The sequence below is a fragment of the Adiantum capillus-veneris genome, chromosome 25 (genome assembly GCF_014529385.1).
Source record: "Adiantum capillus-veneris isolate H3 chromosome 25, ASM1452938v2, whole genome shotgun sequence".
In the NCBI taxonomy this organism is placed as follows: domain Eukaryota; kingdom Viridiplantae; phylum Streptophyta; class Polypodiopsida; order Polypodiales; family Pteridaceae; genus Adiantum; species Adiantum capillus-veneris.
Window position 1 is genome coordinate 18656711 of NC_140955.1, and position 27191 is coordinate 18683901.

General features: G+C 45.4%; 1 protein-coding gene across 1 annotated transcript in view; it reads right to left on the minus strand.

Moving 5' to 3' along the window:
* Window positions 1–27191, minus strand: part of EMB2804 (tubulin folding cofactor B) — a 62197-nt gene that overhangs the window by 7176 nt on the left and 27830 nt on the right. Inside the window, exons 6-8 of the mRNA XM_086499422.1 lie at window positions 4874–4915; window positions 4314–4447; window positions 4164–4233 (exon numbers count right to left, since the gene is read on the minus strand). Of these exons, the coding sequence (XP_086355548.1) occupies window positions 4164–4233; window positions 4314–4447; window positions 4874–4915 (246 nt within the window). The remainder of the gene's footprint in view (window positions 1–4163; window positions 4234–4313; window positions 4448–4873; window positions 4916–27191) is intronic.

The following is a 27191-nucleotide window of genomic DNA, read 5'->3' on the forward strand; positions in this document are numbered from 1 at the left end:
GCCTAAAACTATGTGTGTCACGAGAGTGAGAATCTAGTTTGAAGGAGGCGTTGTGATGACAATTATGCCAAGTTTGGCTGAAGGAGGCGTTGTGATGACAATTATGCCAAGTTTGGCTGAAGGCGGCGATTGTCGGGGTCATGCCAACTTGGGCGGCCTTCTATGTATGAAGCTCTTTGTAAAGCGGCATCAAAGTCTAATTGAAAACTCTCTTTACATTGTACAGTTTTTGTGTGTTTTCTTCTCCATCTCTCCTCTCTTATCTGCTCTCTTCTCTCGCTAGCTATGTCCATCCGGGACTCCGTTCGCTTGCGCACCAAACTCTACAAGTGGTATCAGAGCACATGCTTCATTGTTGTTAGGTCAAGGTGGATAGATTAGTGTGCCGCTCATGCTCATAGCATGCTTTGGAAAGGTTAGTGTAGAGCTTGAGAGAGAGAGATTATTGCACAATACAATAGGGTGACAATCCTCCCCTCAAAACACACTAGGGTGAGGCACACAATTCACAAGCCTCCCCTTGAACACAAAGTTGCCTCCCCTAGACACAAAGGGTGTAAGCATACAAAACATCAAGGTGTAGGCATACACAAGCCTCCCTGGCACAAATAGAGGGCAAGGTACAATTGAGAGAATGCTAGGCACATATCGTTGGTTGTTTGTTGGAGGATTTTTTCCCCCACATACTGTAGACCTTGTTGTAATGTTGTCGTTGTTCTGCCACATTGTGATGCTATTGTTGTCGATATTTTGATCCAATGCAGAATGCAAAGGAAGACACAATGCACATATATGTACAATAGAGGGAAAAACCACATGGGGAAAAACTCTCAAATTATTTACGATGTGCACATGGATTTTTAATTTATTTGGAATATGTTGGAGAATGTCCCCCAATATATGTCCATTCGTCTTGATGTTTCGAGCTTCGTCGGTGTCGTTCTTTCTTCATCATCTACTTGTTGATGTTGATTTTCTTCATTCTTGTTGTTGGTCCGTTCTGACAAGGATGAAATCTCCGTGGTGAATATAGTAAACAAACGGACATTGCGATAGTGGTTCTCATCATTTGTATGATGCTTGTGCGTATGCATGTGCAGGTGACGGGAGATCTTACCGTATACGTGATGTATACGCAATGTCTAGAACCCGTGTGCTTGGTGCTTGTGTACACAAATATTTTATACATAGCGTGTAGTGCCTCTAGTGTGCCATCTGCTTGTAGCTTTGAAGGAGCATGAAGCTCGTGGGACAAGGCTGAGATGGAGTTGGAGGGCCTAGTCCTAAAAGCCTTCCGGTGAAAGCGTTGCAAGATGACGCGCTAAAGCTTAACTTTTGAGTTCTGCCGTCTGCGGGAAATGGCTCTCACGCTAAAGAGCTTGCAAGTTTGATTGAAACTTTATAAGGCTGCAATGCTGACGTGGAAAGCTGACGGGGAAGCAAAGCAGACCAAAGGTCGCCACAGTTTGCCTTGCAGGTTTATCGATGGTGCAAGATGATGAACTCGCAGAGTAATCACCGTGCGTAGTGACGTTCGTCGATAGTGGTCACGATACGCTTGCGCGTGCAGCAGATTCAGGTCTCGAGACTAGCTTGTCAGCACGGGTGCTCGAGCTGGTGAGTGACGTGAGGGCCTGGCGAGGGTACTTAATGAAGTTGCTGCAAAATGTGGAAGCGAAAGTGGTTGATTGAATATGGCAATGGTGACAAGCAGGTGAAGAAGCTTAGGGGCCTCAAAAGAGGTGCAGCGTGGGAAGTTTTTGATGAGCAGCATGTATTGAATACAGCAAGAGGCACCAGGTGTGCCGTTGTTTGGGCAGGCTTGGAGACGGGAGTCAAAGAGCTATGGCGAAGCTTGTCAGCAAGCCGTAGACTTGGCTCAATGCGAGCTAGGATGGCTTGGCACGATGTGAGCTGGACCCACTACAAAGCAACCAAAAATGGCTCCTTTTATGAATGTGTCGATTAGGGGTGGATCCCACAAATTTTATATACATAGCCACACACACACGTACATGATTGACAAATATGGTTAGCACACACGATTGACAAATATGGTTAGTACTTCAAATCTCAGCCAAATTCAGAAGTTGAGCAGTCGGGTTAGTGTGCCATTCACGCTAATGGCATGTTTTGGAGAGGTTAGCGTAGAGCTTGAGAGAGAGAGAGAGAGAGAGTATTGCACAATACACTAGGGTATATTGCAAATGATAAAGGCTACAATTATTCAGTAAAATGTGCCTCTATATAGGCTTATACAAATAGATAGCCTTTTGACACATGAGCACAAGATGTGGCTGCCTATGCACAAATACAAGTGGTTGTTCTTTACACAGGTTGTAAGAGGTTCTTCACATGACTTGACACATGAGGTGGAAGAGTTTGTTCACACAAGAGATGCAACAAAACCTAGCATCCAAACATAGGTGGGCCCCAGTTTCAGCGCCAGAGGGGCTGATTACATCAAGAGCTTCAACGATGCCTTGTGGGAGGAGAGATTGATCTTCTTATGCTATAAGAGCATCATTTGTGTGAGATCTGCATTAGACGATGTGGTCACCTTTCGCGTGAGCGATATGAGACATTTTGGTCAGCTGCATTTGGACCTGGTGGTATCCAAGGAGAGGTATGTATGACTATTGCGGACTTCTGGCAGCATGCCATTGTGAACAGTGGTATTATTGTGCCTGGCAGGGCTTAGTAAATTACTATGCACGTTCAGGGTTGCCTCTTGGGCTTTCTGAACATCTATGCGCCCAATGTGGCGAGTGCACGTGCATGTGCAAAGTTTTGGCCTCACTTTGTAGAGTCTCTGCCGGAGGTAGAGCAATGGTGCATTGGGGGTGACTTCAACATGCTGGAGGACCCCTCTGATAGGATTGGAGGTAGCCATGCTACTGTGCATGGAGCTGAGTTGACAGCTTGGGAGAGGCTATGTATGACTTTGAGGGTTTCAGACGTTTGGCAACACTCTGGACTTGCTTAGCTTAGTCGGTTCTTTCTTCAGGAGTCTACGGCCCGCCTGGCTGCAACGAGAGAGGAGCAGCAGCGTCTTCTCACTTACCCTTATGCAGCCATTCGTCTTAAGGGAGAGAGTAGAAGATAATACTCGTCCGTATGTACACATGAAGAGACACTAATAATTTTGTTAACAAAGAATGAATAATAAAGTCGTTTCAAGTCTTCATGAACGTGCCTCTGTGTGCTGCCCACCAATTATGGTCGCTTTCCACGTGCTGACGTGGCAATACGGACACGTGCATGCTTTTTTGCCACACTTATCGAAGGTGTTAACCTTTGGGTGTTAGAGCTTTTAAGATCAGCTTTTCCTTATCAATTGCTTTTGGACCTGCGTGCATTTATAAGGAGGCCTCTTGCAGATAATTGCATAGTTACAAGTTTGCAGAGCGACTCCCCTGCAATTCTATCTGTGATAATCAGTAAACAAAGAACTAAGAAGTACCATGTGGGGCGCGGCGCCTCAATGCGTCTCGGCGGGGGTGAAGAACACTGCTCCACCATACCTTGTTTTCAGTGCTCTTTCAAAGTGTTTGTTGTTCTCAAGTTCAGTCGTGGGTCTACTGCTGATTCACTGCCTTGCCAGTGGCTTGCCGGTTACAACTGAACCCTAAGTATGCACAACGGCAGTGAACCAGGAGTAAGAGAAGCTGCAAAAGGAAGGAATCACAAACCACAATTGAGCACTCTGAGTAGCTATTCAAGGTCACAAGATGTTGCAGACCATGCATGCTCTCCATACTTTCATAGATGGGTTTGGTGGCTACAACCAAGTGGCTATCCTAAGATGATCTTTGGCCTAAAAAAGTTCCACTATCATAGAGCTGTCCACATCATCGTCATCCCATTGCTCACTCAGTTTCAAGAAATTTTATGCACCACCTTCAATTGTTCACGTCTCTACCCTCGTCAAAAGTTGTGAGAAGCATCTGCCACAGCTATCAGCTATTTTTGAGTTTTGAGAAGTGTAGGGAAGCACGTCTAAAGCTCAATCCCAACAAGTGTTTTTGGGGACTCAAGGTATGCTTAGAGGATTTATTATATCTGCTAAAATTTTTTAACTTTTGAAATGACTCCTTAGTAATATTTTGTGGAAACAAGTATGAATTTTTATAAAGTTGTGTTTCAACTAAAATATAGAATACCTGTACTTTGTCAGGTCGTACCATCACTCCATGGCCAGGAAGGCAACAAAAGTACCTTGTCCCCTTCACCCTTCACACACAATTGTCTTGAGCTTCTTCAACTGAAACAAATTATTGCATGCTTTGGAAAAATAAGGCTAGAGCTCTTACATGCCATCATGCTTGCCTACTGGCTCATCATACTGCACTCCAATCCAGTGACCCGATCCTAAGTTTTCAGCCAATCCAACAAACATTACTATGCCTCTCTTTCCTCCTGGGTTGACCTCGCAGCGATCTCCGACCTATTGTTGGATCAGTGTAACAATTGACAAGCCGTAAAGAAAAGCATCAAAAAATATAAAAGCTGAGCCCCACCTATATGAGGCACGGTTACAGTTACTGTTATAATTTCTTTTTTCTACTGAAAAATTCACAACTGCAGAGTCAAAGCTGAGCAGGACCTACATGGACGTGGTCGTAGTCTCTGTGATAATTTCCTTTTCTCTATCTAGAACCATCTATATGCGTAAGTGTGCATGTGCTGCCTATTTTTTTTAAGGATGTTCAACTGCTAACAGTTATGTCTGGATAACAGTAATAGAAGCAAGGTATAGATGTTATACTGGGCACAATTGCACGTCCTATGCCTCCGGGCACTTGCAGTTGCTTAGATCTAAATGTTTTTCCAAACAGCCCTCAAAAGGAAAGCTGAGATCTTGAGAACTCACATGAATTGACCGTGCCATCTCTTCAAAAGCACCTTCCTCTGTCTGTAAAAAAAGCATTAATCAGTACTTCATGTACTTCTATTCGGTCCACATTGCAGAAACTAAGAAGGTATAGAAATAAGAACTTCAAACTGAAATGTGTCTGTCAGACTTTGTGAATTTCAGAATTATCCTGAAGAGGCAAATTTAGATTGAAGTCGAAACTCAAACAAATGCAACATGAACTACGTTCAATCTTCCTAAATAAGATCAACCAAGTCAGGGTAGCAAGATTGTTCAATACCTTCATAAGTTTGACGAACTGAACTACCTGCTGTTGACATTGAGCGAGCCCCCCCAAAGATTTACTATGGAGGACATTGAGGCCATACTACGGAGACCCATGAGAGAGTTCATGGGATGTCCATTGTACACCTATTGGCTCTCATGTGATTCTACCCCTCCCCATATGTTTTGAAATGATGTATTATGTGATGCTGATGATGATGATGTTGATGAGAATGAGGATGTTAGGTTAACATACCTACTTACTCTAGGTACCCTCGTTTATGTTTATTTTTATGCTCCCCGGACATGGTACTAGAGTCACACATGGATGTAAACCTTTTGGTCTCCCAGAGGTGATTTTGCCTTTTGAAGACGTTAATATAACATTTCATCTCTCTCTCTCTCTCTCTCTCTCTCTCTCTCTCTCTCTCTCTCTCTCTCTCTCTCTCTCTCTCTCTCTTCAGGCGCATGGGTTCAGCATAGACAGATTGCCTCCCTTCCAGTACTCACTGGATGCACCCTCTCTGACTCTTACACAGTCCAAGATCACCAGGCTCATCCGTCAGGACTTGACTCAGCTAGACACCAAGAGGACATGGATACAGCCAGCACAGGAGCTGGGCACGAAGATGGCTTTCTACAGAGAGCATCTCCTCCAGCTTACGGTTGATGGTTTTGTGACAAGGCCCAGATACATGGTCACCCACTTGTCTCATGGGATACGATGTGCTATCAGCCAGATACACACATCTTCACACCAGCAACGGATCGAGATTGGGAGATACAGTGGAGTACCAGCAGAGGCCAGGACATGCCCCCTGTGTGACATCGAGCCTGAGACAGAGTTGCACTACACATGCCACTGCCCCGTCTACTAGGAGATACGAGGCCACTTCCATTGCTTGTTCAGAGAGGGCTTTAGACCATTCTCCAGAGTCATGCAATACGAGGATCAGAGATGCTTGGGTTTGTATTTGCTCGAGCTACGCAGACACAGAGAGAGCCTGATGAGAGGAGAGGCTAGCCAGTCTCAGAGACAGATCACAGATTTCTTTAGAACTGCCACTGGACACCCGGAGGAGTTACTACCACAGCAGAGCTCGTCGTCTCACACCAGAGGCACACTGATCGACCGAGCGACTGAGCTTGGGAGATCCAGACGCCCACGACTGCGGAGGACTACACAGCATCGGCGGAGGCTGCATCAGAGGATTCGGATCACTTTGGCTCGACATGCACAACGCCCGGTCAGACTACTGACCATGGAGGAGATTGATGAGATCCGCCAGCGACCGATGCTGGATCTCTTGTGATCTAGCTATCCCAGCTAGCTGCTTAGTTCGCACCTAGTAGTTTAGGATTCCATAGTATTTTATTGTGACATTTGTCATTTCATTTTTGTCATCTTGTTACTCTGACTCTGACTTTGTATCAGATCCACCACATTGTAACTTTCTGGTCTCATAGGTCACTTTGGCCTTTTGAAGACGTTAATATAACATTTCATTTTTTTTCCTCTCTCTCTCTCTCTCTCAAACAGTCACGGATTGACTTCCGATGCCTAGTGCGGCGGAAGAAGAGGGATTTTTGGCTCGACTAGAGCAGGATCTATACCAGCTAATCTTGAGTCAGGACTCGTGTGAGGCATGGCGGCTCTTTCATGAGCAGCGCCCCCCCCCCCCCCTCTGCCTTTACCTCTACAGAGACCTGGGGTCAGTATGTGCCATCTTTGCACACAGTTCCTGGACAGCCGCCCCTTCCCGACCCCCCCGAAACATGCCACACATGTGCTTTTTTTTACTGTTGAGATGGTGAAGAAGGCCATTGACAGGATGAGGACTGGGAGAGCATATGATCATGATGGCTTAGTGGCTGAGCATTTCATGCATGCCAAAGATCTACTAGCAGAGCTTCTAGCAGTTATGTTTAACCGTGCCATGGTTTGGGCTTGCCTGATACTTGGAGCCTATCTACGATTGTACCGATCTTCAAGTAAGGATACCCTATGGAGCCTGGGAATTATTGCACTATCATGATTGGACACACATTGGCACGGTTGTACGCATCCATTCTTAAGCAGCAGCTAAGTAGATGGGCAGATAGGGAGGAAATGCGTGCAGCTCGGCAGACAGGGTTCATGAGAGGTTTTTCTACTCTTAGCCATACCTTGACACTCAGGGCCATCATTGAGGAGGGCAGATCCCATGGGAGATGGATCTATTGTAGCTTTGTGGACTTTCGCAAAGCCTTTGACACAGTTCCCAGAGCTAGATTGATGCGCAGATTACAGGTGATGGGAGTACCCACAGAGTTCATTTGGGGGATCATGGCATTGTACATATCAGTAGTAGTGCATGTACGCACCTCTGAGGGTCTATCTACAGCGGTTCACTCTATTATTGGGGTGAAGCAAGGTTGCCCGCTCACTCCTACTCTGTTTGGTATGTATGTGGATGAGGTTTCTGACTACATTGAGAGAGACGGTGATAGAGGTACACCGTTGCAGGGACATGGATTCCGCTATTGTTATATGTTGATGATATTGTGTTGATCTCCGACTCTCCGGAGGGGATGCAACTGTGAGGGCCATGCCAAGGATCATCGGCTGCACCATCTCCAAATGGATACACCACGATTCATGACATCCCTCCCGCTTAAGGCCGACACCAAGACAGGACTCCTCCCGCTCTTCGATGCCAACTCAAGGAGGTAATAACACATTCACTTTTTCTCTTACAAAACCCTTAACCTCAAAATATATTTCCTTATTGCTTTGAAATTTCCAATCGAAGTCATCATACTAAATGTGAACTCAACGAGAGTCCTCTAATTCATCCTTGGTTCAAGGTTACTGACGCTTTTTTTCCGGCTATGATCGAGCATAGTCGTCAATACGTTTCCCTAAGATGAGTATATTACTAAGTACACGAATCCCTCGTTCCTAAGTTTGATCCCCACTCCGTAGATCGGAATCCTTTTCCCCGTTCTTGTCTTAATAGACAACATAAAAATGGTTCAACTTTTCGACCAACAATTAATCCTCCGGAATCCACCCACCCACCGAACCGTTTGATAAATGCACCTTCCCAAGGTAGTACTATGATACTAGAAAACAATATTCCAATCATGTCAAACCAAGAATACATGTAACAGACTTGGACACTCCAAGTCGAGAATCTACCACGACACCACAAATAATCTCTTCAAACAATTCACAGTTCACAATTGATTCGACACTGGCCCGGCGGAGTTCCGTGCCTAGAGATATTGGCTCCAAAGACTGGCGTCCCTGTCACCAGCGTGTGACTACTATCTATCCTTTTTGTTGATTTCTTTCTTATTATCTATTTACTTTCACTTTTTGGAAACACCCCTCGGGAAATCTAACTGCCCTGCATTGCATAGCTAGTGTGGAACTGTCCAGAGGGAGTCCAGGCCTAAGGGCAAGAGAGCACTAAGGTTGGACAAAGACTATGGTTAGCCAAAGTGGGGTCATTGACTAGCCAAAGTGGAATCCTTTGCTACAGAGGCTACATTTCAGTTCTGGATGTGGCCGCAGTGTACAAAGAGGGTCAGATGACCTAGAAAGATACAATGGCAGCATCTCCTAAAATTTAGGGAACTGCTATTTTGGGACCTGACAATGTGTTGTCGTCATTACCTCCGGAATGACAAAGGGAACATTTTCTTACTCTGCCGTGAAGTCAACTGGGCAACCGGTTGGGAGATTTTTAGGCGGCAACCCCGAAACGGGAAAATGCTTGTAAATGTGCCAAGTGGCACCTTTTGGTGCACTTTCCTCATGCAACAAGAAGTGGCGCTGAATTTTAAGTTGGGAGAGGCTCATTTTCAGATTTTGTCACAGGTTAAGAGCTATGGAGTGCTTGCTTTCCCTCTTATGCACAGTGCGGTGCCAGGAGTGATGCCCTGCACGCTACGCACTGCCCTCTCTCTCCCCTTTGGCAGTATGTTATGCCCCACTAGTGGGCTCTTCATTTGACCAATGTACAGTTGTGTGGGTTCATGCGCGATTGCCGAGGCAAGAGTCTCTTGCACAGGTACTGGATTAGCTAGCGGCTAATCCCCCGCAGGTACACGTGAATTCGGAGAGGTTTCACGCCAGAAATCTCGTCCGATTCAAAGGGCAAGTAGCCCTACAGGTGCGGGAGCTCGAGGACTTGCTAAGGATGCGACCGGCACGCGAAACAGAGCCCGAAACAGTAAATTACAGCCTGCTGTGTATTTTTGCAGGTTTAGGGTTTTGGCCCTAAACGGACCCTAATACCCCCAGGAGGTTCGGGGACACAAGGGGACCGCTGTACAGCTGATCTGGCGCATTTTCGGGGCTGAAAACAGAGAATTCAGCGTGCTGCAGATTCTCGCCAGGTTTTGCAAAGTGCCCGTATGCGACGGGAAAGTCAGTCAATGCGTGGGAATACTGACTGTGAGGGGTCCTAGTACAGTTATGCTGCCGAAATCGGGCCGAAACAGTTGAAATTCAGCCAAGTTTGTGCGGGGCACTTGTAGGGATCCACAACGTTTATTCCCTCTTTTGAACAATAAAGAAATACCGAAAGGGGCGCCTAAGTTAGGGGCCAATCTGGTGTCCGTCTACTCATACAGGTGCAATCTAGCAGCCTGTATCCCTCTCCCCTTTGTTGTGTCTTGAAAGTACAGGTAAAATAGACGACTAATAATGGGTGAAAGCTAAATCAAGGTTTAAAGTAAAGTCTACCGCCCTTTTTGGATTGAACAGGCCGGTTTCATGGTTCCATTGCCAGGATTAAATCACTTTTTCCCATAGAAGTGAGCCTTTGTCAGATTGGGCTTGAAGACACAAGGGATCATAGACCAGACACAGGGAATTGTAATTATGGCTGACAAACCAGATGATGTGACTGAAGAGGTTTCCTCTTCACAGGGTCAACAAACACATGAAGTGGGTGAGTCCTCAAGACCACCACAGACGGATGATGAGATATTCACGACCCACTTGGCTACTGCTGTGGCTATGTTCACACAAGTAATGCAGAATCCGAGGTTTTTAGCCTTTCTGCAACCTCCTGTTCCGTCTCAGCAAGTTGGGTCACTGGATCATATTCAAAAGCCTGTTAAGGCTCGAGCACAAGTGATTCATACTGCACAGTCAATGGAAACACCTGTACACTTGACGGAGAACATGCACTCTCCACAACCTGTGCCTAAGGTGCAAGAACAAGTGGCTGAGATGCCAGTCTTTCAAGCTGTACCAGTTCAGCCCGCCACCTTTCAGCAGCCTATAGCTGGTTCTAACGAGCAGGGAAGCAACCTACAGGCTATGCAACAGGTCTTCCCACCACCTTCAGTACACCCTAGCTATTTTGGAGGTGGATCGGTATTCCAGAGCATGGCTGATCATGCACCTGGAAATCAGTTTTACACGCCAGGAACAGTGTTCGGGGGTGCTCAAACGATGATGCCCAACCCCATGTATGGTGTCACGAGCATGCTACCAGGGTTTCAGAGCACTCAAGGCCAATTTGGGATGCCACAGGCAAATTTTGGTATGGCTGGAATTACAAATCAGCAGCCAAATATGGCATTTCCAGGTCAAGTTAATAGCGGCCAAGGAACACAGATGAACCCTAACAGTGTTCCCATGTTTCAGTCACTTCCATATGACAATTTAACACCACTGGAGAGGCCAACTCCATACAAAGAAGGTGGCAAAGGTGTGACTTTCACGACCTTTACAGGGTTTGATGACAGGAAGAAGGCTCTCTCATTCCTCCAGCAGTTTGACAAGGCCTATGCAGGGGGAAACTTTACAGAGGCTTCAAAGGTCTGCAAGGCAGCCACTTTCTTGACAGGGAATGCGGGACAATGGTGGACAACTTTATTGCTGCAAGGGCAAGCTCCGTCCACATGGATTTACTTCAAGCAGATTTTTGCAGCAGCATGGTTATCTGATGATTTCGAAGCAGATGTCATGACAGAATGGCACCAGCTTAATGCTGCCACTTGCAAGAATCTGGATGATTACAATCGGAAGTTTTGGAAAGCTCTACTTCCAGTAACTTCCTACAGGTTTGTGCCATTGACAGAACAGATTGAAAAATACTGTTGTGGCCTATCCAAAGGATTGAGGAAATACTGCACGAAGAACAAAGTCACTACTTTGACGCAGCTCATCGAGGTAGCAAACACTGGCAATGGTTTGCTCAAGGGAGAAGATTGTGAATTCAATACTCGCGTCAAGGAAGGATCAGCCAAGAAAAATTCAGCGAAGAAGTATGTTTCCAAGGAGGTTCCTAAAGTGACTTAGGAGCCCGCCAACGCAGGGAAAGGCAAAGCTTCGGCTGAATCAGAAAAGGGACCAGCGAAGAAATGGAAAAGACGTTTTCCTCGCAAGTCGGAAGAGCAAAAGAAGGTCCTGAGGTCAGAGAACAAATGCTTCATTTGTGAGCAGCCTGGCCACATTGCTTACAATTGTCCTACAAAGAAAAGGCCAGCTGATTCTGATGACAAGGAAGACAAGAAAGGAAAGAAGCCCATGGCTGGTCTAGTGCCAGATATGGTGGGCGACAAGCCAAATTCAGATGCAAGTGAGCTTTGCAGAGCATGGGGAAAGGTCAGGGATCAAACAGTGCTTATCTTCTTTGATCCAGGTGCCAAAGCCAACTTCATTTCCCCAGAATTGGCTTCAAAGTTGGGAATCAGACCTGAAGAGATGGGGTATACAGCAGAGGCAGGTTTGGCATGTCCTAGCCATACAGAGGCTGTGACACCCATCATTGGAAAATTGCGCCTACATATTCAGTCCTATGTAGATGCTGAAGAATTTTACATCATGCCACTGGACGGATGTGATGTGTTGTTAGGTATTCCTTGGTTGTTTCGTGTACAGGGAATCATGGATGCCTACAACAAAAAGATCACTGTACAGAGCAGGGGAAAGACTCACATTCTGGATGTAAAGCTTATAGGGGAGTCTATTCCCACTGTATCAGCTTCTGCTATTATTTCTGTAATGAAAAAGCATCTTTCTGCGTACTTGGTTTTTGCACGTGAAGTGTCAGATTGTGATGAATCAAATTTATCTGTGCTAGATAAAGAAAGGTCAATGTTTTTACAACAGTATAGTGACTGTTTTTCCGATTCATTACTGTCTCAATTACCGCCAGAGAGACCCGAGGACCATGCGATAGATTTGGCGCCAGGTAGTAGCCCACCAAATAAGCCTCCGTACAGGGTTAGTGCGGCTCAACAAAAAGAGATATGGGCCAAGTACAGGAGCTGTTAGAAAAGGGGCTGATTCAGCCCAGTTCATCTCCATTCTGTTCTCCAGTGTTGTTGGTGCAAAAAAAGGATGGCTCGTGGCGTATGTGCATCAACTACCGGGCACTGAACAAGAATACCATTAAGAATAGGTTCCCTATACCTAGAATTGATGATATTATGGACAAATTAGAAGGAGCAGCTATGTTTAGCAAGATAGATCTAAAGAGTGGGTACCATCAGATTCGCATTAGATCAGAGGATGTGCCCAAGACTGCTTTTAGAACAACGTTTGGCCTTTACGAATTTTTAGTGATGCCCTTCGGTCTCACAAATGCTCCTGCTACGTTCAATAGGATGATGGACAAAATTTTCCGTCCACACCACCAGTTTGTTGGTACATTCTTTGATGACATGATAGTCTACTCAAAGAATGAAGAGGAGCATAGGTATCACTTGGCCATTGTGTTCAAAGAGCTACGCAGTCATAGGTTGCTCATCAATGCAAAGAAAAGTGAGTTTTTTCTGGAAGAGATTCACTTTCTGGGACACATTGTCTCAAAGGATGGTGTCAGAATGGATCCTGCAAAAGTTGAAGCGATCAAGTCATGGCCAGATTTGAAGACGGTGCATGATGTCCGAAGCTTCTTGGGACTATGCTCCTATTACAGAAGGTTTATCGGAAATTTCGCTGAGATTGCTTCACCTTTACATGCTCTTCAAAAGAAGGCAGTCACCTTTAGATGGACACAGAAAGAGATTTCAGCTTTTAATCTCTTAAAGGAAAAGATGACTTCGGATCCAGTCATTGTGTTGCCAGATCTTAGGAAGTCATTTGTGGTCCAGTGTGATGCCTGCGGTAGTAGCATTGGTGCAGAGCTAATGCAAGATGGCAGGGTAGTAGCCTATGAGAGCAGAATTTTGCAAGGGCCAGAGATGACCATGCAGGTCTATGAGAAAGAGTTACTGGCTGTGATTCATGCGCTCTTAAGTTGGAAACACTACCTGCTAGGTGCAGACTTTGTTGTCCAAACGGACCATCAGACCTTGCGGTACTTCTTGACACAGACAAAGTTATCTGAGAAGCATATGCGATGGGCAAATATCTTGTCCATGTTCCATTTTCAGATTGTGCATGTGGAAGGCAAGAAGAACGTTGTGGCTGATGCCTTGTCAAGGAAGCCACAAATTTCAGCTGTGTCAATTCCTTATCATCATGAACTTGATGACATGAGAGAAGAGTATGCAAATGATGAAGATTTTGCAAGGGTCTTCGAGCAGCTAATGGATGGACAACGTCATGAACACTATCTTCTCAAAGATGGGTTCATGATGATGCATGGAAGATTGTGTGTCACAAAGCCATTGCGACGCAAAGTTATGGAAGAGAGTCATGTCCCACCGTATGCAGGGCATCGTGGTATTGATGCTACAGTTAAAGCGATTGAGACATTCTTCTATTGGCCTACATTGAAAAGAGATGTGGATGCCTTTGTGCGAGAATGCCTAATTTGCCAGAAGGTCAAGTTTGACAGGCAAAAGGCACCAGGGTTATTGCAACCACTACCTATTCCAGATAAACCATGGGAAAGTATTGCTATGGATTTTATCTTTGATCTTCCGAGAACGCAGACAGGAAACGATGGTATTTGGACCATTATTTGCAGATTCAGCAAGCAGGCTCATTTTATTCCTGTCAGGAAGAAGATAAAGCCAGATCAGATGGCACGATTGTTTATGAGCAATATTTTCAAGTATCATGGCATGCCACAGTCGATTGTTAGCGACCGTGATCCACGCATGACAAGTTTGTTCTGGAGAGGCTTGTTTGAGAATATGGGCACAACACTCAAATTCTCTTCGTCATTTCATCCTCAAACAGATGGGCAGTCAGAAGAGGCAAATTCTACTGTCCTAGATCTGTTGAAGTGTTATGTGTCAGAGCATAAAGGAAAGTGGGAGCAGTATTTGCCATTGGTGGAGTATGTATACAATAATACAGTGCATTCATCAACTGGCAAGGCACCTTTTGAGATAGTTGAAGGTGACAAGAAAGTTCCTCCCATACTGCATACGAAGGACAAGATATTTGAAGCAGATAAGTATGTTCAGGACATGGATGAAATGTACCAGAGGGTCAAAGTGGCCTTAGAAAAGACTCAGGCAAAGCAAAAGAAAGCAGCTGATCGTCACCGTCGTGAAGTGGTATATTCACTTGGTGATTGGGTGCTTTTACGCTTTGAAAAGGCAAGGTTAAAGAAGATGAAGGGCAAGGAAAGACTGTTTCCAAAGCTCAGCATGCGTTACTATGGGCCTTTTCAAGTATGCGACATAATCAGTGATGTTGCATATAGGCTGAAATTGCCTGACAGTTGGAAGATTCACAATGCGTTTCATGTGAGTCTTCTCAGACCCTATGTGGGTGATGTGCCAGAAGATATGCCAGCTGAAGATCAGCCGGAAGTCGAGGAACTTGACGAGATCTTGGTCCCTGAACAGATTTTGGCAAGGTTGCTAGGCGTTACTTGGTAAAGTTCAGAAACTATCCACCAATGGATGCTAAGTGGATGGAAGAAGGTGAACTTGCAGAGCCACCAACTGTGTTATCACTTTACCTTGAAGCCCTCGGTTTGCAACCTACCTTGACCCCTTGAGTTTCAAAGCTACATGGATTGTCAGTGTGACAATGGCTTCTGAAACAAATGATGTATATGGTATTTAAAGTGAGCTCAAATGAAATACCTGTTACATGAATGTTAGAGCTGTACAGATTGTCAGTTTGGCAATTGCTCTTATGGAATGTCCAAAAGTGTGCTTAGTGCTATAGAAGTGAGTATTTCTTGTCAGTTTGTCAAGGATACAGTAATTGCTTCTATTAAAGAGTACATGTGTAACTGCATTCTTAAACTGTCGGTTTGGGTATGCTCGAAAGTGTTACGGGATCCAACGTGTACTATAAGACAGTGGCAAAATGTACAGCTACCATTTTGTCATTGGAAAGTTAGTGACTCAAAGCAATGGCAGAGTGAGAAGCTACCACTATGTCATTGGGACAGGGTTCACACGCAGGCAATACATGAGTCGACGAGGTGTTGAATACACCAGGGTTCACAATGAGCATGTATGTGTCGTACATGTGTCGACAGGTGTTGAATACATCAGTGTTGACAAGGAGCCTGTACGACATAGATGCAAACGAGGACGTTTGAGATTTCAAGAGGGGGGTATATCACCACCGTGTGACTACTATCTATCCTTTTTGTTGATTTCTTTCTTATTATCTATTTACTTTCACTTTTTGGAAACACCCCTCGGGAAATCTAACTGCCCTGCATTGCATAGCTAGTGTGGAGCTGTCCAGAGGGAGTCCAGGCCTGCCTGAGGGCAAGAGAGCACTAAGGTTGGACAAAGACTATGGTTAGCCAAAGTGGGGTCATTGACTAGCCAAAGTGGAATCCTTTGCTACAGAGGCTACATTTCAGTTCTGGATGTGGCCGCAGTGTACAAAGAGGGTCAGATGACCTAGAAAGATACAATGGCAGCATCTCCTAAAATTTAGGGAACTGCTATTTTGGGACCTGACAATGTGTTGTCGTCATTACCTCCGGAATGACAAAGGGAACATTTTCTTACTCTGCCGTGAAGTCAACTGGGCAACCGGTTGGGAGATTTTTAGGCGGCAACCCCGAAACGGGAAAATGCTTGTAAATGTGCCAAGTGGCACCTTTTGGTGCACTTTCCTCATGCAACAAGAAGTGGCGCTGAATTTTAAGTTGGGAGAGGCTCATTTTCAGATTTTGTCACAGGTTAAGAGCTATGGAGTGCTTGCTTTCCCTCTTATGCACAGTGCGGTGCCAGGAGTGATGCCCTGCACGCTACGCACTGCCCTCTCTCTCCCCTTTGGCAGTATGTTATGCCCCACTAGTGGGCTCTTCATTTGACCAATGTACAGTTGTGTGGGTTCATGCGCGATTGCCGAGGCAAGAGTCTCTTGCACAGGTACTGGATTAGCTAGCGGCTAATCCCCCGCAGGTACACGTGAATTCGGAGAGGTTTCACGCCAGAAATCTCGTCCGATTCAAAGGGCAAGTAGCCCTACAGGTGCGGGAGCTCGAGGACTTGCTAAGGATGCGACCGGCACGCGAAACAGAGCCCGAAACAGTAAATTACAGCCTGCTGTGTATTTTTGCAGGTTTAGGGTTTTGGCCCTAAACGGACCCTAATACCCCCAGGAGGTTCGGGGACACAAGGGGACCGCTGTACAGGTGATCTGGCGCATTTTCGGGGCTGAAAACAGAGAATTCAACGTGCTGCAGATTCTCGCCAGGTTTTGCAAAGTGCCCGTATGCGACGGGAAAGTCAGTCAATGCGTGGGAATACTGACTGTGAGGGGTCCTAGTACAGTTATGCTGCCGAAATCGGGCCGAAACAATTGAAATTCAGCCAAGTTTGTGCGGGGCAGCTTGTAGGGATCCACAACATTTATTCCCTCTTTTGAACAATAAAGAAATACGGAAAGGGGCGCCTAAGTTAGGGGCCAATCTGGTGTCCGTCTACTCATACAGGTGCAATCTAGCAGCCTGTATCCCTCTCCCCTTTGTTGTGTCTTGAAAGTATAGGTGAAATAGACGACTAATAATGGGTGAAAGCTAAATCAAGGTTTAAAGTAAAGTCTACCGCCCTTCTTGGATTGAACAGGCCAGTTTCAGTCCGTTTCGGTATTTCTTTTTGTATCAATCTGTGTTCAAAGTACAAGAGTGCGGACAGATGCTCACACTCAGACTCTGCGTCCAGATCCTCCGAGTTGTGAGGCCCTGCCCACGTATTTAAAGAGTACAAGGGATGCCAAAAGAAGAGTCCCAAAAGCTGGTAAACTCAAAAGCTTTTAAAAATAAAGCAAAAAGAGTTTCTCTCTCTCAATCTCTCTTGAGCCCCTAAATAAAGCAAAAGAAAGAGTTTCTCTCTCTCTCTCTCTCTCTCTCTCTCTCTCTCTCTCATCTTTGAGATTGCATAGAGCAGAAAAACTGACGTAAAACACTGTCACGTTAGCAGTACGGACCTCCGCAATCTGCGTCACAATTTGCGGCCTGACCGTACAGTGCAGCCATGTCATCGCTTCAGCTTGCTTTTCGGGTTTTCTGTAACTAGTCAGCCACGCCACCATTTCTGTCCGGAAAGTGTATGTGTGTGTTTTGTGGCACGCCATGTCACCAGTTTGTGACAATACATTTCAAGCATTTGAAAACAGCATGTTGCATATCCTTGCAAGTGTGCATTTATCAGGTCGTTCTTACCTTTTTCTTTTGTAGAATATTTTACTTCCTTTTTTTTTTAGTATCAGTAAAATTATCTAGTTATCTTTCAAGAAATCACATATATTCCTCCAGGCATATCTCTATCATCGTCCCAGGACTTGGGTATCCTGTCTCCTTCGCCACGTGTGGAGACGACGCCTATACACAATTTTCCAATTCGTACTTTTCTTTATATCTTGTGTGGGAAAGGCTTACAAAAATAATTTACTGTAGATTCATTTTAAATCAATAATCTGAGAACCAGAGCAAAGGTCCGACTGATTAGGACAATTGCGGAATAGCCCATTTAGGTTTCTAGCCTTTCCAAGATTCCTTTTTACCAAACAATTAGAAGAGTTCCTTAATTAAACCACATCCTCCTCCCTTATCCTAATCCCTTCATGGATCCCTTTTCCTTCCTTCTTTTCCCGTCGGCATTAGGCCTACCCGGACTAGGCCAATTTCTAGATGCATCCATGGATCCCTATCACTCGACGGAGACACACTTCCATTCATCCCATTTCTAGGACAGTGAATAAACTTGAGCTCAAAACTTTGACCAACGGTTATCAGTCCTAGCCGAAAAGAACCATCCCCCGTTGTATCTCTCAGGTGAACACTGAATCGGTCTTTTCCAAGCATGTAAGACAAAGTTCCCACTTAAATCTTCTATGTTATGCCAGAGCTATCCACATCAAATCTTCTCGGTAAAGTTTTAATTCTAATTTAAATTTAGATTAATACAGTTATAATCTCTTAGTTCGATTACCTTAAGAAATACAACGAGTCTATTGGGAGTTTAAGGTTTTGTCTCGACGTAAGTTTCAAGTTAACCATGACTTTGACGAATCCCATTTTAGTCTTTTTGCATCATTTGTCATCCATGGACATCTCCATAGAAGCGATGAGAATTTTATGTTCAAGCAACACGATCACGACATCTGTGAAGCTATCTGTCACCAGCGTGTGACTACTATCTATCCTTTTTGTTGATTTCTTTCTTATTATCTATTTACTTTCACTTTTTGGAAACACCCCTCGGGAAATCTAACTGCCCTGCATTGCATAGCTAGTGTGGAACTGTCCAGAGGGAGTCCAGGCCTGAGGGCAAGAGAGCACTAAGGTTGGACAAGGACTATGGTTAGCCAAGTGGGGTCATTGACTAGCCAAAGTGGAATCCTTTGCTACAGAGGCTACATTTCAGTTTTGGATGTGGCCGCAGTGTACAAAGAGGGTCGGATGACCTAGAAAGATACAATGGCAGCATCTCCTAAAATTTAGGGAACTGCTATTTTGGGACCTGAAAATGTGTTGGCGTCATTACCTCTGGAATGACAAAGGGAACGTTTTCTTACTCTGCCGTGAAGTCAACTGGGCAACCGGTTGGGATATTTTTAGGCGGCAACCCCGAAACGGAAAAATGCTTGTAAATGTGCCAAGTGGCACATTCTGGTGCAGTTTCCAATGCAAGAAGGAGTTGGCGCTGAATTTGAAGGGAAGAAGGCCTCATTTTCAGATTGGTCACAGGTTAAGAGCTATGGAGTGCTTGCTTTCCCTCTTATGCACAGTGCGGTGTCAGGAGTGATGCCCTGCACACTACGCACTGCCCTCTCTCTCCCCTTTGGCAGTATGTTATGCCCCTCTAGTGGGCTTTTCATTTGACCAATGTACAGTTGTGTGGGTTCATGCGCGATTGCCGAGGCAAGAGCCTCTTGCACAGGTACTGGATTAGCTAGCGGCTAATCCCCCCGCAGGTACAGGTGAATTCGGAGAGGTTTCACGCCAGAAATCTCGTCCGATTCAAAGGGCAAGTAGCCCTACAGGTGCGGGAGCTCGAGGACTTGCTAGGGATGCGACCGGCACGCGGAACGGAGCCCGAAACAGTGAATTACAGCCTGCTGTGTATTTTTGCAGGTCTAGGGTTTTGACCCTAAACGGACCCTAATACCCCCAGGAGGTTCGGGGACGCAAGGGGACCGCTGTACAGGCGATCTGGCGTATTTTCAGGGCTGAAAACAGAGAATTCAGCGTGCTGCAGATTCTCGCCAGGTTTTGCAAAGTGCCCGTATGCGTCGGGAAAGTCAGTCAATGCGTGGGAATACTGACCGTGAAGGGTTCTAGTACAGTTATGCTGCCGAAATCGGGCTGGAACAGTGGAAATTCAGCCGAGTTTGTGCGGGGCAGCTTGTAGGAACCACAGCGTTTATTCCCTCTTTTGAACAATAAAGAAATACCGAAAGGGGCGCCTAAGTTAGGGGCCAATCTGGTGTCCGTCTACTCATACAGGTGCAATCTAGCAGCCTGTATCCCTCTCCCCTTTGATGTGTCTTGAAAGTACAGGTAAAATAGACGATTAATAATGGGTGAAAGCTAAATCAAGGTTTAAAGTAAAGTCTACCGCCCTTTTTGGATTGAACAGGCCGGTTTCATGGTTCCATCGACGGGATTAAATCACTTTTTTCCATAGAAGTGAGCCTTGGTCAGTTTTGGGCTTGAAGACACAGGGGATCATAGACCAGACACAGGGAATTGCAATTATGGCTGACAGACCAGATGATGTGACTGAAGAGGTTTCCTCTTCACAGGGTCAACAGACACATGAAGTGGGTGAGTCCTCAAGACCACCACAGACTGATGATGATATATTCAGGACCCAGTTGGCTACTGCTGTGGCTATGTTTACACAAGTAATGCAGAATCCGAGGTTTTTAGCCTTTCTGCAACCTCCGGTTCCGTCTCAGCAAGTTGGGTCACTGGATCATATTCAAAAGCCTGTTAAGGCTCGAACACAGGTGATTCATACTGCAGAGTCAATGGAAACACCTGTACACTTGACGGAGAACATGCAGTCTCCACAACCTATGCCTAAGGTGCAAGAACAGGTGGCTCAAATGCCAGTCTTTCAAGCTGTACCAGTTCAGCCCGCCACCTTTCAGCAGCCTATAGCTGGTTCTAATGGGCAGGGAAGCAACTTACAAGCTATGCAACAGGTCTTCCCACCACCTTCAGTACACCCTGGCTATTTTGGAGGTGGATCCGTATTCCAGAGCATGGCTGGTCATGCACCTGGAAATCAGTTTTATACGCCAGGAACAGTGTTTGCGGGTGCTCAAACGATGATGCCTAACCCCATGTACAGTGTCATGGGTATGCAACCAGGGTTTCAAAGCACTCAGGGACAATTTGGCATGCCACAAGCAAATTTTGGTATGGCTGGAATTACAAATCAGCAGCCAAATATGGCATTTCCAGGTCAAGTTAATAGCGGCCAAGGAACACAGATGAACCCTATTAGTGTTCCCATGTTTCAGTCACTTCCATATGACAATTTAACGCCGCTGGAGAGGCCAACTCCGTACAAAGAAGGTGGCAAAGGTGTGTCATTCACGACCTTTACAGGGTTTGATGACAGGAAGAAGGCTCTTTCATTCCTCCAGCAGTTTGACAAGGCCTATGCAGGGGGAAACTTTACAGAGGCTTCAAAGGTCCGCAAGGCAGCCACTTTCTTGACAGGGAATGCGGGACAATGGTGGACAACTTTATTGCTTCAAGGGCAAGCTCCGTCCACATGGATTTACTTCAAGCAGATTTTTGCAGCAGCATGGTTATCTGATGATTTCGAAGCAGATGTCATGACAGAATGGCACCAGCTTAATGCTGCCACTTGCAGAAATCTGGATGATTACAATCGGAAGTTTTGGAAAGCTCTACTTCCAGTAACTTCCTATAGGTTTGTGCCATTGACAGAACAGATAGAAAAATACTGTTGTGGCCTACCCAAAGGATTGAGAAAATACTGCACAAAGACCAAAGTCACTACTTTGACGCAGCTCATCGAGGTAGCAAACACTGGCAATGGTTTGCTCAAGGGAGAAGATTGTGAATTTAACACTGGCGTCAAGGCAGGATCAGGCAAGAAAAATTCAGCCAAGAAGCACGTTCCCAATGAGGCTCCTAAAGGGACTCAGGAGTCGGCCAACACAGGGAAAGACAAAGCTACGGCTGAATCAGAAAAAGGACCAGCAAAGAAATGGAAAAGACGTTTTCCTCGCAAGTCAGAAGAGCAAAAGAAGGTCCTGAGGACAGAGAACAAATGCTTTATATGTGAGCAGCCTGGCCACATTGCTTACAACTGTCCTACAAAGAAAAGGCCAGCTGATTCTGAAGACAAGGAAGACAAGAAAGGAAAGAAGCCCATGGCTGGTCTAGTGCCAGATATGGTGGGCGACAAGCCAAATTCAGATGCAAGTGAGCTTTGCAGAGCATGGGGAAAGGTTAGGGATCAAACAGTGCTTATCTTCTTTGATCCAGGTGCCAAAGCCAACTTTATTTCCCCAGAATTGGCTTCAAAGTTGGGAATCAGACCTGAAGAGATGGGGTATACAGCAGAGGCAGGTTTGGCATGTCCTGGCCATACAGAGGCTGTGACACCCATCATTGGAAAGTTGCGTCTACATATCCAGTCCTATGTAGATGCTGAAGAATTTTACATCATGCCACTGGACGGATGTGATGTGTTGTTAGGTATTCCTTGGTTATTTCGTGTACAGGGAATCATGGATGCCTACAACAAAAAGATCACTGTACAGAGCAGGGGAAAGACTCACATTTTGGATGTAAAGCTTAAAGGGGAGTCTATTCCTACTGTATCAGCTTCTGCTATTACTTCTGTAATGAAAAAGCATCTTTCTGCGTACTTGGTTTTTGCACGTGAAGTGTCAGATTGTGATGAATCAAATTTATCTGTGCTAGATAAAGAAAGGTCAATGTTTTTACAACAGTATAGTGACTGTTTTTCCGATTCATTACCGTCTCAATTACCGCCAGAGAGACCCGAGGACCATGCGATAGATTTGGTGCCAGGCTGTAGCCCACCAAATAAGCCTCCGTACAGGGTTAGTGCGGCTCAGCAGAAAGAGATAATGGGCCAAGTACAGGAGCTGTTAGAAAAAGGGCTGATTCAGCCCAGTTCATCTCCATTCTGTTCTCCAGTGTTGTTGGTGCAGAAAAAGGATGGCTCATGGCGTATGTGCATCGACTACCGTGCACTGAACAAGAATACCATCAAGAATAGGTTCCCTATACCTAGAATTGATGATATTATGGACAAATTAGAAGGAGCAGCTATGTTTAGCAGGATAGATCTAAAGAGTGGGTATCATCAGATCCGCATTAGATCAGAGGATGTGCACAAGACTGCTTTTAGAACGACGTTTGGCCTTTACGAATTTTTAGTGATGCCCTTTGGTCTCACAAATGCTCCTGCTACGTTCAATAGGATGATGGACAGAATTTTCCGTCCACACCAGCAGTTTGTTGGTACATTCTTTGATGACATGATAGTCTACTCAAAGAATGAAGAGGAGCATAGGCATCACTTGGCCATTGTGTTCAAAGAGCTACGCAGTCATAGGTTGCTCATCAATGCAAAGAAAAGTGAGTTTTTTCTGGAAGAGATTCACTTTCTGGGACACATTGTCTCAAAGGACGGTGTCAGAATGGATCCTGCAAAAGTCGAAGCGATCAAGTCATGGCCAAATTTGAAGACGGTGCATGATGTCCGAAGCTTTTTGGGACTATGCTCCTATTACAGAAGGTTTATCCGAAATTTCGCTGAGATTGCTTCACCTTTACATGCTCTTCAAAAGAAGGCAGTCACCTTTAGATGGACACAAAAAGAGATTTCAGCTTTTAATCTCTTAAAGGAAAAGATGACTTCGGATCCAGTCATTGTGTTGCCAGATCTTAGGAAGTCATTTGTGGTCCAGTGTGATGCCTGCGGTAGTAGCATTGGTGCTGTGCTAATGCAAGATGGCAGGGTAGTAGCCTATGAGAGCAGAATTTTGCAAGGGCCAGAGATGACCATGCAGGTCTATGAGAAAGAGTTACTGGCTGTGATTCATGCGCTCTTAAGTTGGAAACACTACCTGCTAGGTGCAGATTTCGTTGTCCAAACGGACCATCAGACCTTGCGATACTTCTTGACACAGACAAAGTTATCTGAGAAGCATATGCGATGGGCAAATATCTTGTCCATGTTCCATTTTCAGATTGTGCATGTGGAAGGCAAGAAGAACGTTGTGGCTGATGCCTTGTCAAGGAAGCCACAAATTTCAGCTGTGTCGATTCCTTATCATCATGAACTTGATGATATGAGAGAACAGTATGCAAATGATGAAGATTTTGCAAGGGTCTTCGAGCAACTAATGGATGGACAACGTCATGAACACTATCTTCTTAAAGACGGGTTCATGATGATGCATGGCAGATTGTGTGTCACAAAGCCATTGCGACGCAAAGTTATGGAAGAGAGTCATGTCCCACCGTATGCAGGGCATCGTGGTATCGGTGCTACAGTTAAAGCGGTTGAGACATTCTTCTATTGGCCTACATTGAGAAGGGATGTGGATGCCTTTGTGCGAGAATGCCTAATATGCCAAAAGGTCAAGTTTGACAGGCAAAAGGCACCAGGGTTATTGCAACCACTACCTATTCCAGATAAACCATGGGAAAGTATTGCTATGGATTTTATCTTTGATCTTCCGAGAACGCAGACAGGAAACGATGGTATTTGGACCATTATTTGCAGATTCAGCAAACAGGCTCATTTTATTCCTGTCAGGAAGAAGATAAAGCCAGATCAGATGGCACGCTTGTTTATGAGCAATATTTTCAAGTATCATGGCATGCCACAATCGATTGTTAGCGACCGTGATCCACGCATGACAAGTTTGTTCTGGAGAGGCTTGTTTGAGAATATGGGTACCACGCTCAAATTCTCTTCGTCATTTCATCCTCAAACAGATGGGCAGTCAGAAGAGGCAAATTCTACTGTCCTAGATCTGCTGAAGTGCTATGTGTCAGAGCATAAAGGAAAGTGGGAGCAGTATTTGCCATTGGTGGAGTATGCATACAATAATACAGTGCATTCATCAACTGGCAAGGCACCTTTTGAGATAGTTGAAGGTGGCAAGAAAGTTCCTCCCATACTGCATACAAAGGACAAGATATTTGAAGCAGATAAATATGTTCAAGACATGGATGAAATGTACAAGAAGGTCAAAGTGGCCTTAGAAAGGACTCAGGCAAAGCAAAAGAAAGCAGCTGATCGTCACCGTCGTGAAGTGGTATATTCACTTGGTGATTGGGTGCTTCTACGGTTTGAAAAGGCAAGGTTAAAGAAGATGAAGGGCAAGGAAAGACTCTTTCCAAAGCTCAGCATGCGTTACTATGGGCCTTTTCAAGTATGCGACATAATCAGTGATGTTGCATATAGGCTGAAATTGCCTGACAGTTGGAAGATTCACAATGCGTTTCATGTGAGTCTTCTCAGACCCTATGTGGGTGATGTGCCAGAAGATATACCAGCTGAAGATCAGCCGGAAGTCGAGGAACTTGACGAGATCTTGGTCCCTGAACAGATTTTGGCACACAAAGAAAGGAAAGTGAAAGGCAAGGTTGCTAGGCGTTACTTGGTAAAGTTCAGAAACTATCCACCAATGGATGCTAAGTGGATGGAAGAAGGTGAACTTGCAGAGTCACCAACTGTGTTATCACTTTACCTAGAAGCCTTCGATTTGCAACCTACCTTGACCCCTTGAGTTTCAAAGCTACATGGATTGTCAGTGTGACAATGGCTTCTGAAACAAATGATGTACATGGTATTTAAAGTGAGCTCAAATGAAATACCTGTTACATGAATGTTAGAGCTGTACAGATTGTCAGTTTGGCAATTGCTCTTATGGAATGTCCAAAAGTTTGGTTAGTGCTATAGAAGTGAGTATTTCTTGTCAGTTTGTCAAGGATACAATGGTTGCTTCTATTCAGGAGTACATGTGTAACTGCATTCTTAAACTGTCGGTTTGGGTATGCTCGAAAGTGTTACGGGATCCAATGTGTACTATAAGACAGTGGCAAAATGTGCAGCTACCATTTTGTCATTGGAAAGTTAGTGACTCAAAACAATGGCAGAGTGCGAAGCTACCACTATGTCATTGGGACAGGGTTCACACGCAGGCAATACATGAGTCGACGAGGTGTTGAATACACCAGGGTTGACAATGAGCATGTATGTGTCGTATATGTGTCGACAGGTGTTGAATACATCAGTGTTGACAGTAAGCATGTACGACATAGATGCAAACGAGGACGTTTGAGATTTCAAGAGGGGGGTATGTCACCAGCGTGTGACTACTATCTATCCTTTTTGTTGATTTCTTTCTTATTATCTATTTACTTTCACTTTTTGGAAACACCCCTCGGGAAATCTAACTGCCCTGCATTGCATAGCTAGTGTGGAACTGTCCAGAGGGAGTCCAGGCCTGAGGGCAAGAGAGCACTAAGGTTGGACAAGGACTATGGTTAGCCAAGTGGGGTCATTGACTAGCCAAAGTGGAATCCTTTGCTACAGAGGCTACATTTCAGTTTTGGATGTGGCCGCAGTGTACAAAGAGGGTCGGATGACCTAGAAAGATACAATGGCAGCATCTCCTAAAATTTAGGGAACTGCTATTTTGGGACCTGAAAATGTGTTGGCGTCATTACCTCTGGAATGACAAAGGGAACGTTTTCTTACTCTGCCGTGAAGTCAACTGGGCAACCGGTTGGGATATTTTTAGGCGGCAACCCCGAAACGGAAAAATGCTTGTAAATGTGCCAAGTGGCACATTCTGGTGCAGTTTCCAATGCAAGAAGGAGTTGGCGCTGAATTTGAAGGGAAGAAGGCCTCATTTTCAGATTGGTCACAGGTTAAGAGCTATGGAGTGCTTGCTTTCCCTCTTATGCACAGTGCGGTGTCAGGAGTGATGCCCTGCACACTACGCACTGCCCTCTCTCTCCCCTTTGGCAGTATGTTATGCCCCTCTAGTGGGCTTTTCATTTGACCAATGTACAGTTGTGTGGGTTCATGCGCGATTGCCGAGGCAAGAGCCTCTTGCACAGGTACTGGATTAGCTAGCGGCTAATCCCCCCGCAGGTACAGGTGAATTCGGAGAGGTTTCACGCCAGAAATCTCGTCCGATTCAAAGGGCAAGTAGCCCTACAGGTGCGGGAGCTCGAGGACTTGCTAGGGATGCGACCGGCACGCGGAACGGAGCCCGAAACAGTGAATTACAGCCTGCTGTGTATTTTTGCAGGTCTAGGGTTTTGACCCTAAACGGACCCTAATACCCCCAGGAGGTTCGGGGACGCAAGGGGACCGCTGTACAGGCGATCTGGCGTATTTTCAGGGCTGAAAACAGAGAATTCAGCGTGCTGCAGATTCTCGCCAGGTTTTGCAAAGTGCCCGTATGCGTCGGGAAAGTCAGTCAATGCGTGGGAATACTGACCGTGAAGGGTTCTAGTACAGTTATGCTGCCGAAATCGGGCTGGAACAGTGGAAATTCAGCCGAGTTTGTGCGGGGCAGCTTGTAGGAACCACAGCGTTTATTCCCTCTTTTGAACAATAAAGAAATACCGAAAGGGGCGCCTAAGTTAGGGGCCAATCTGGTGTCCGTCTACTC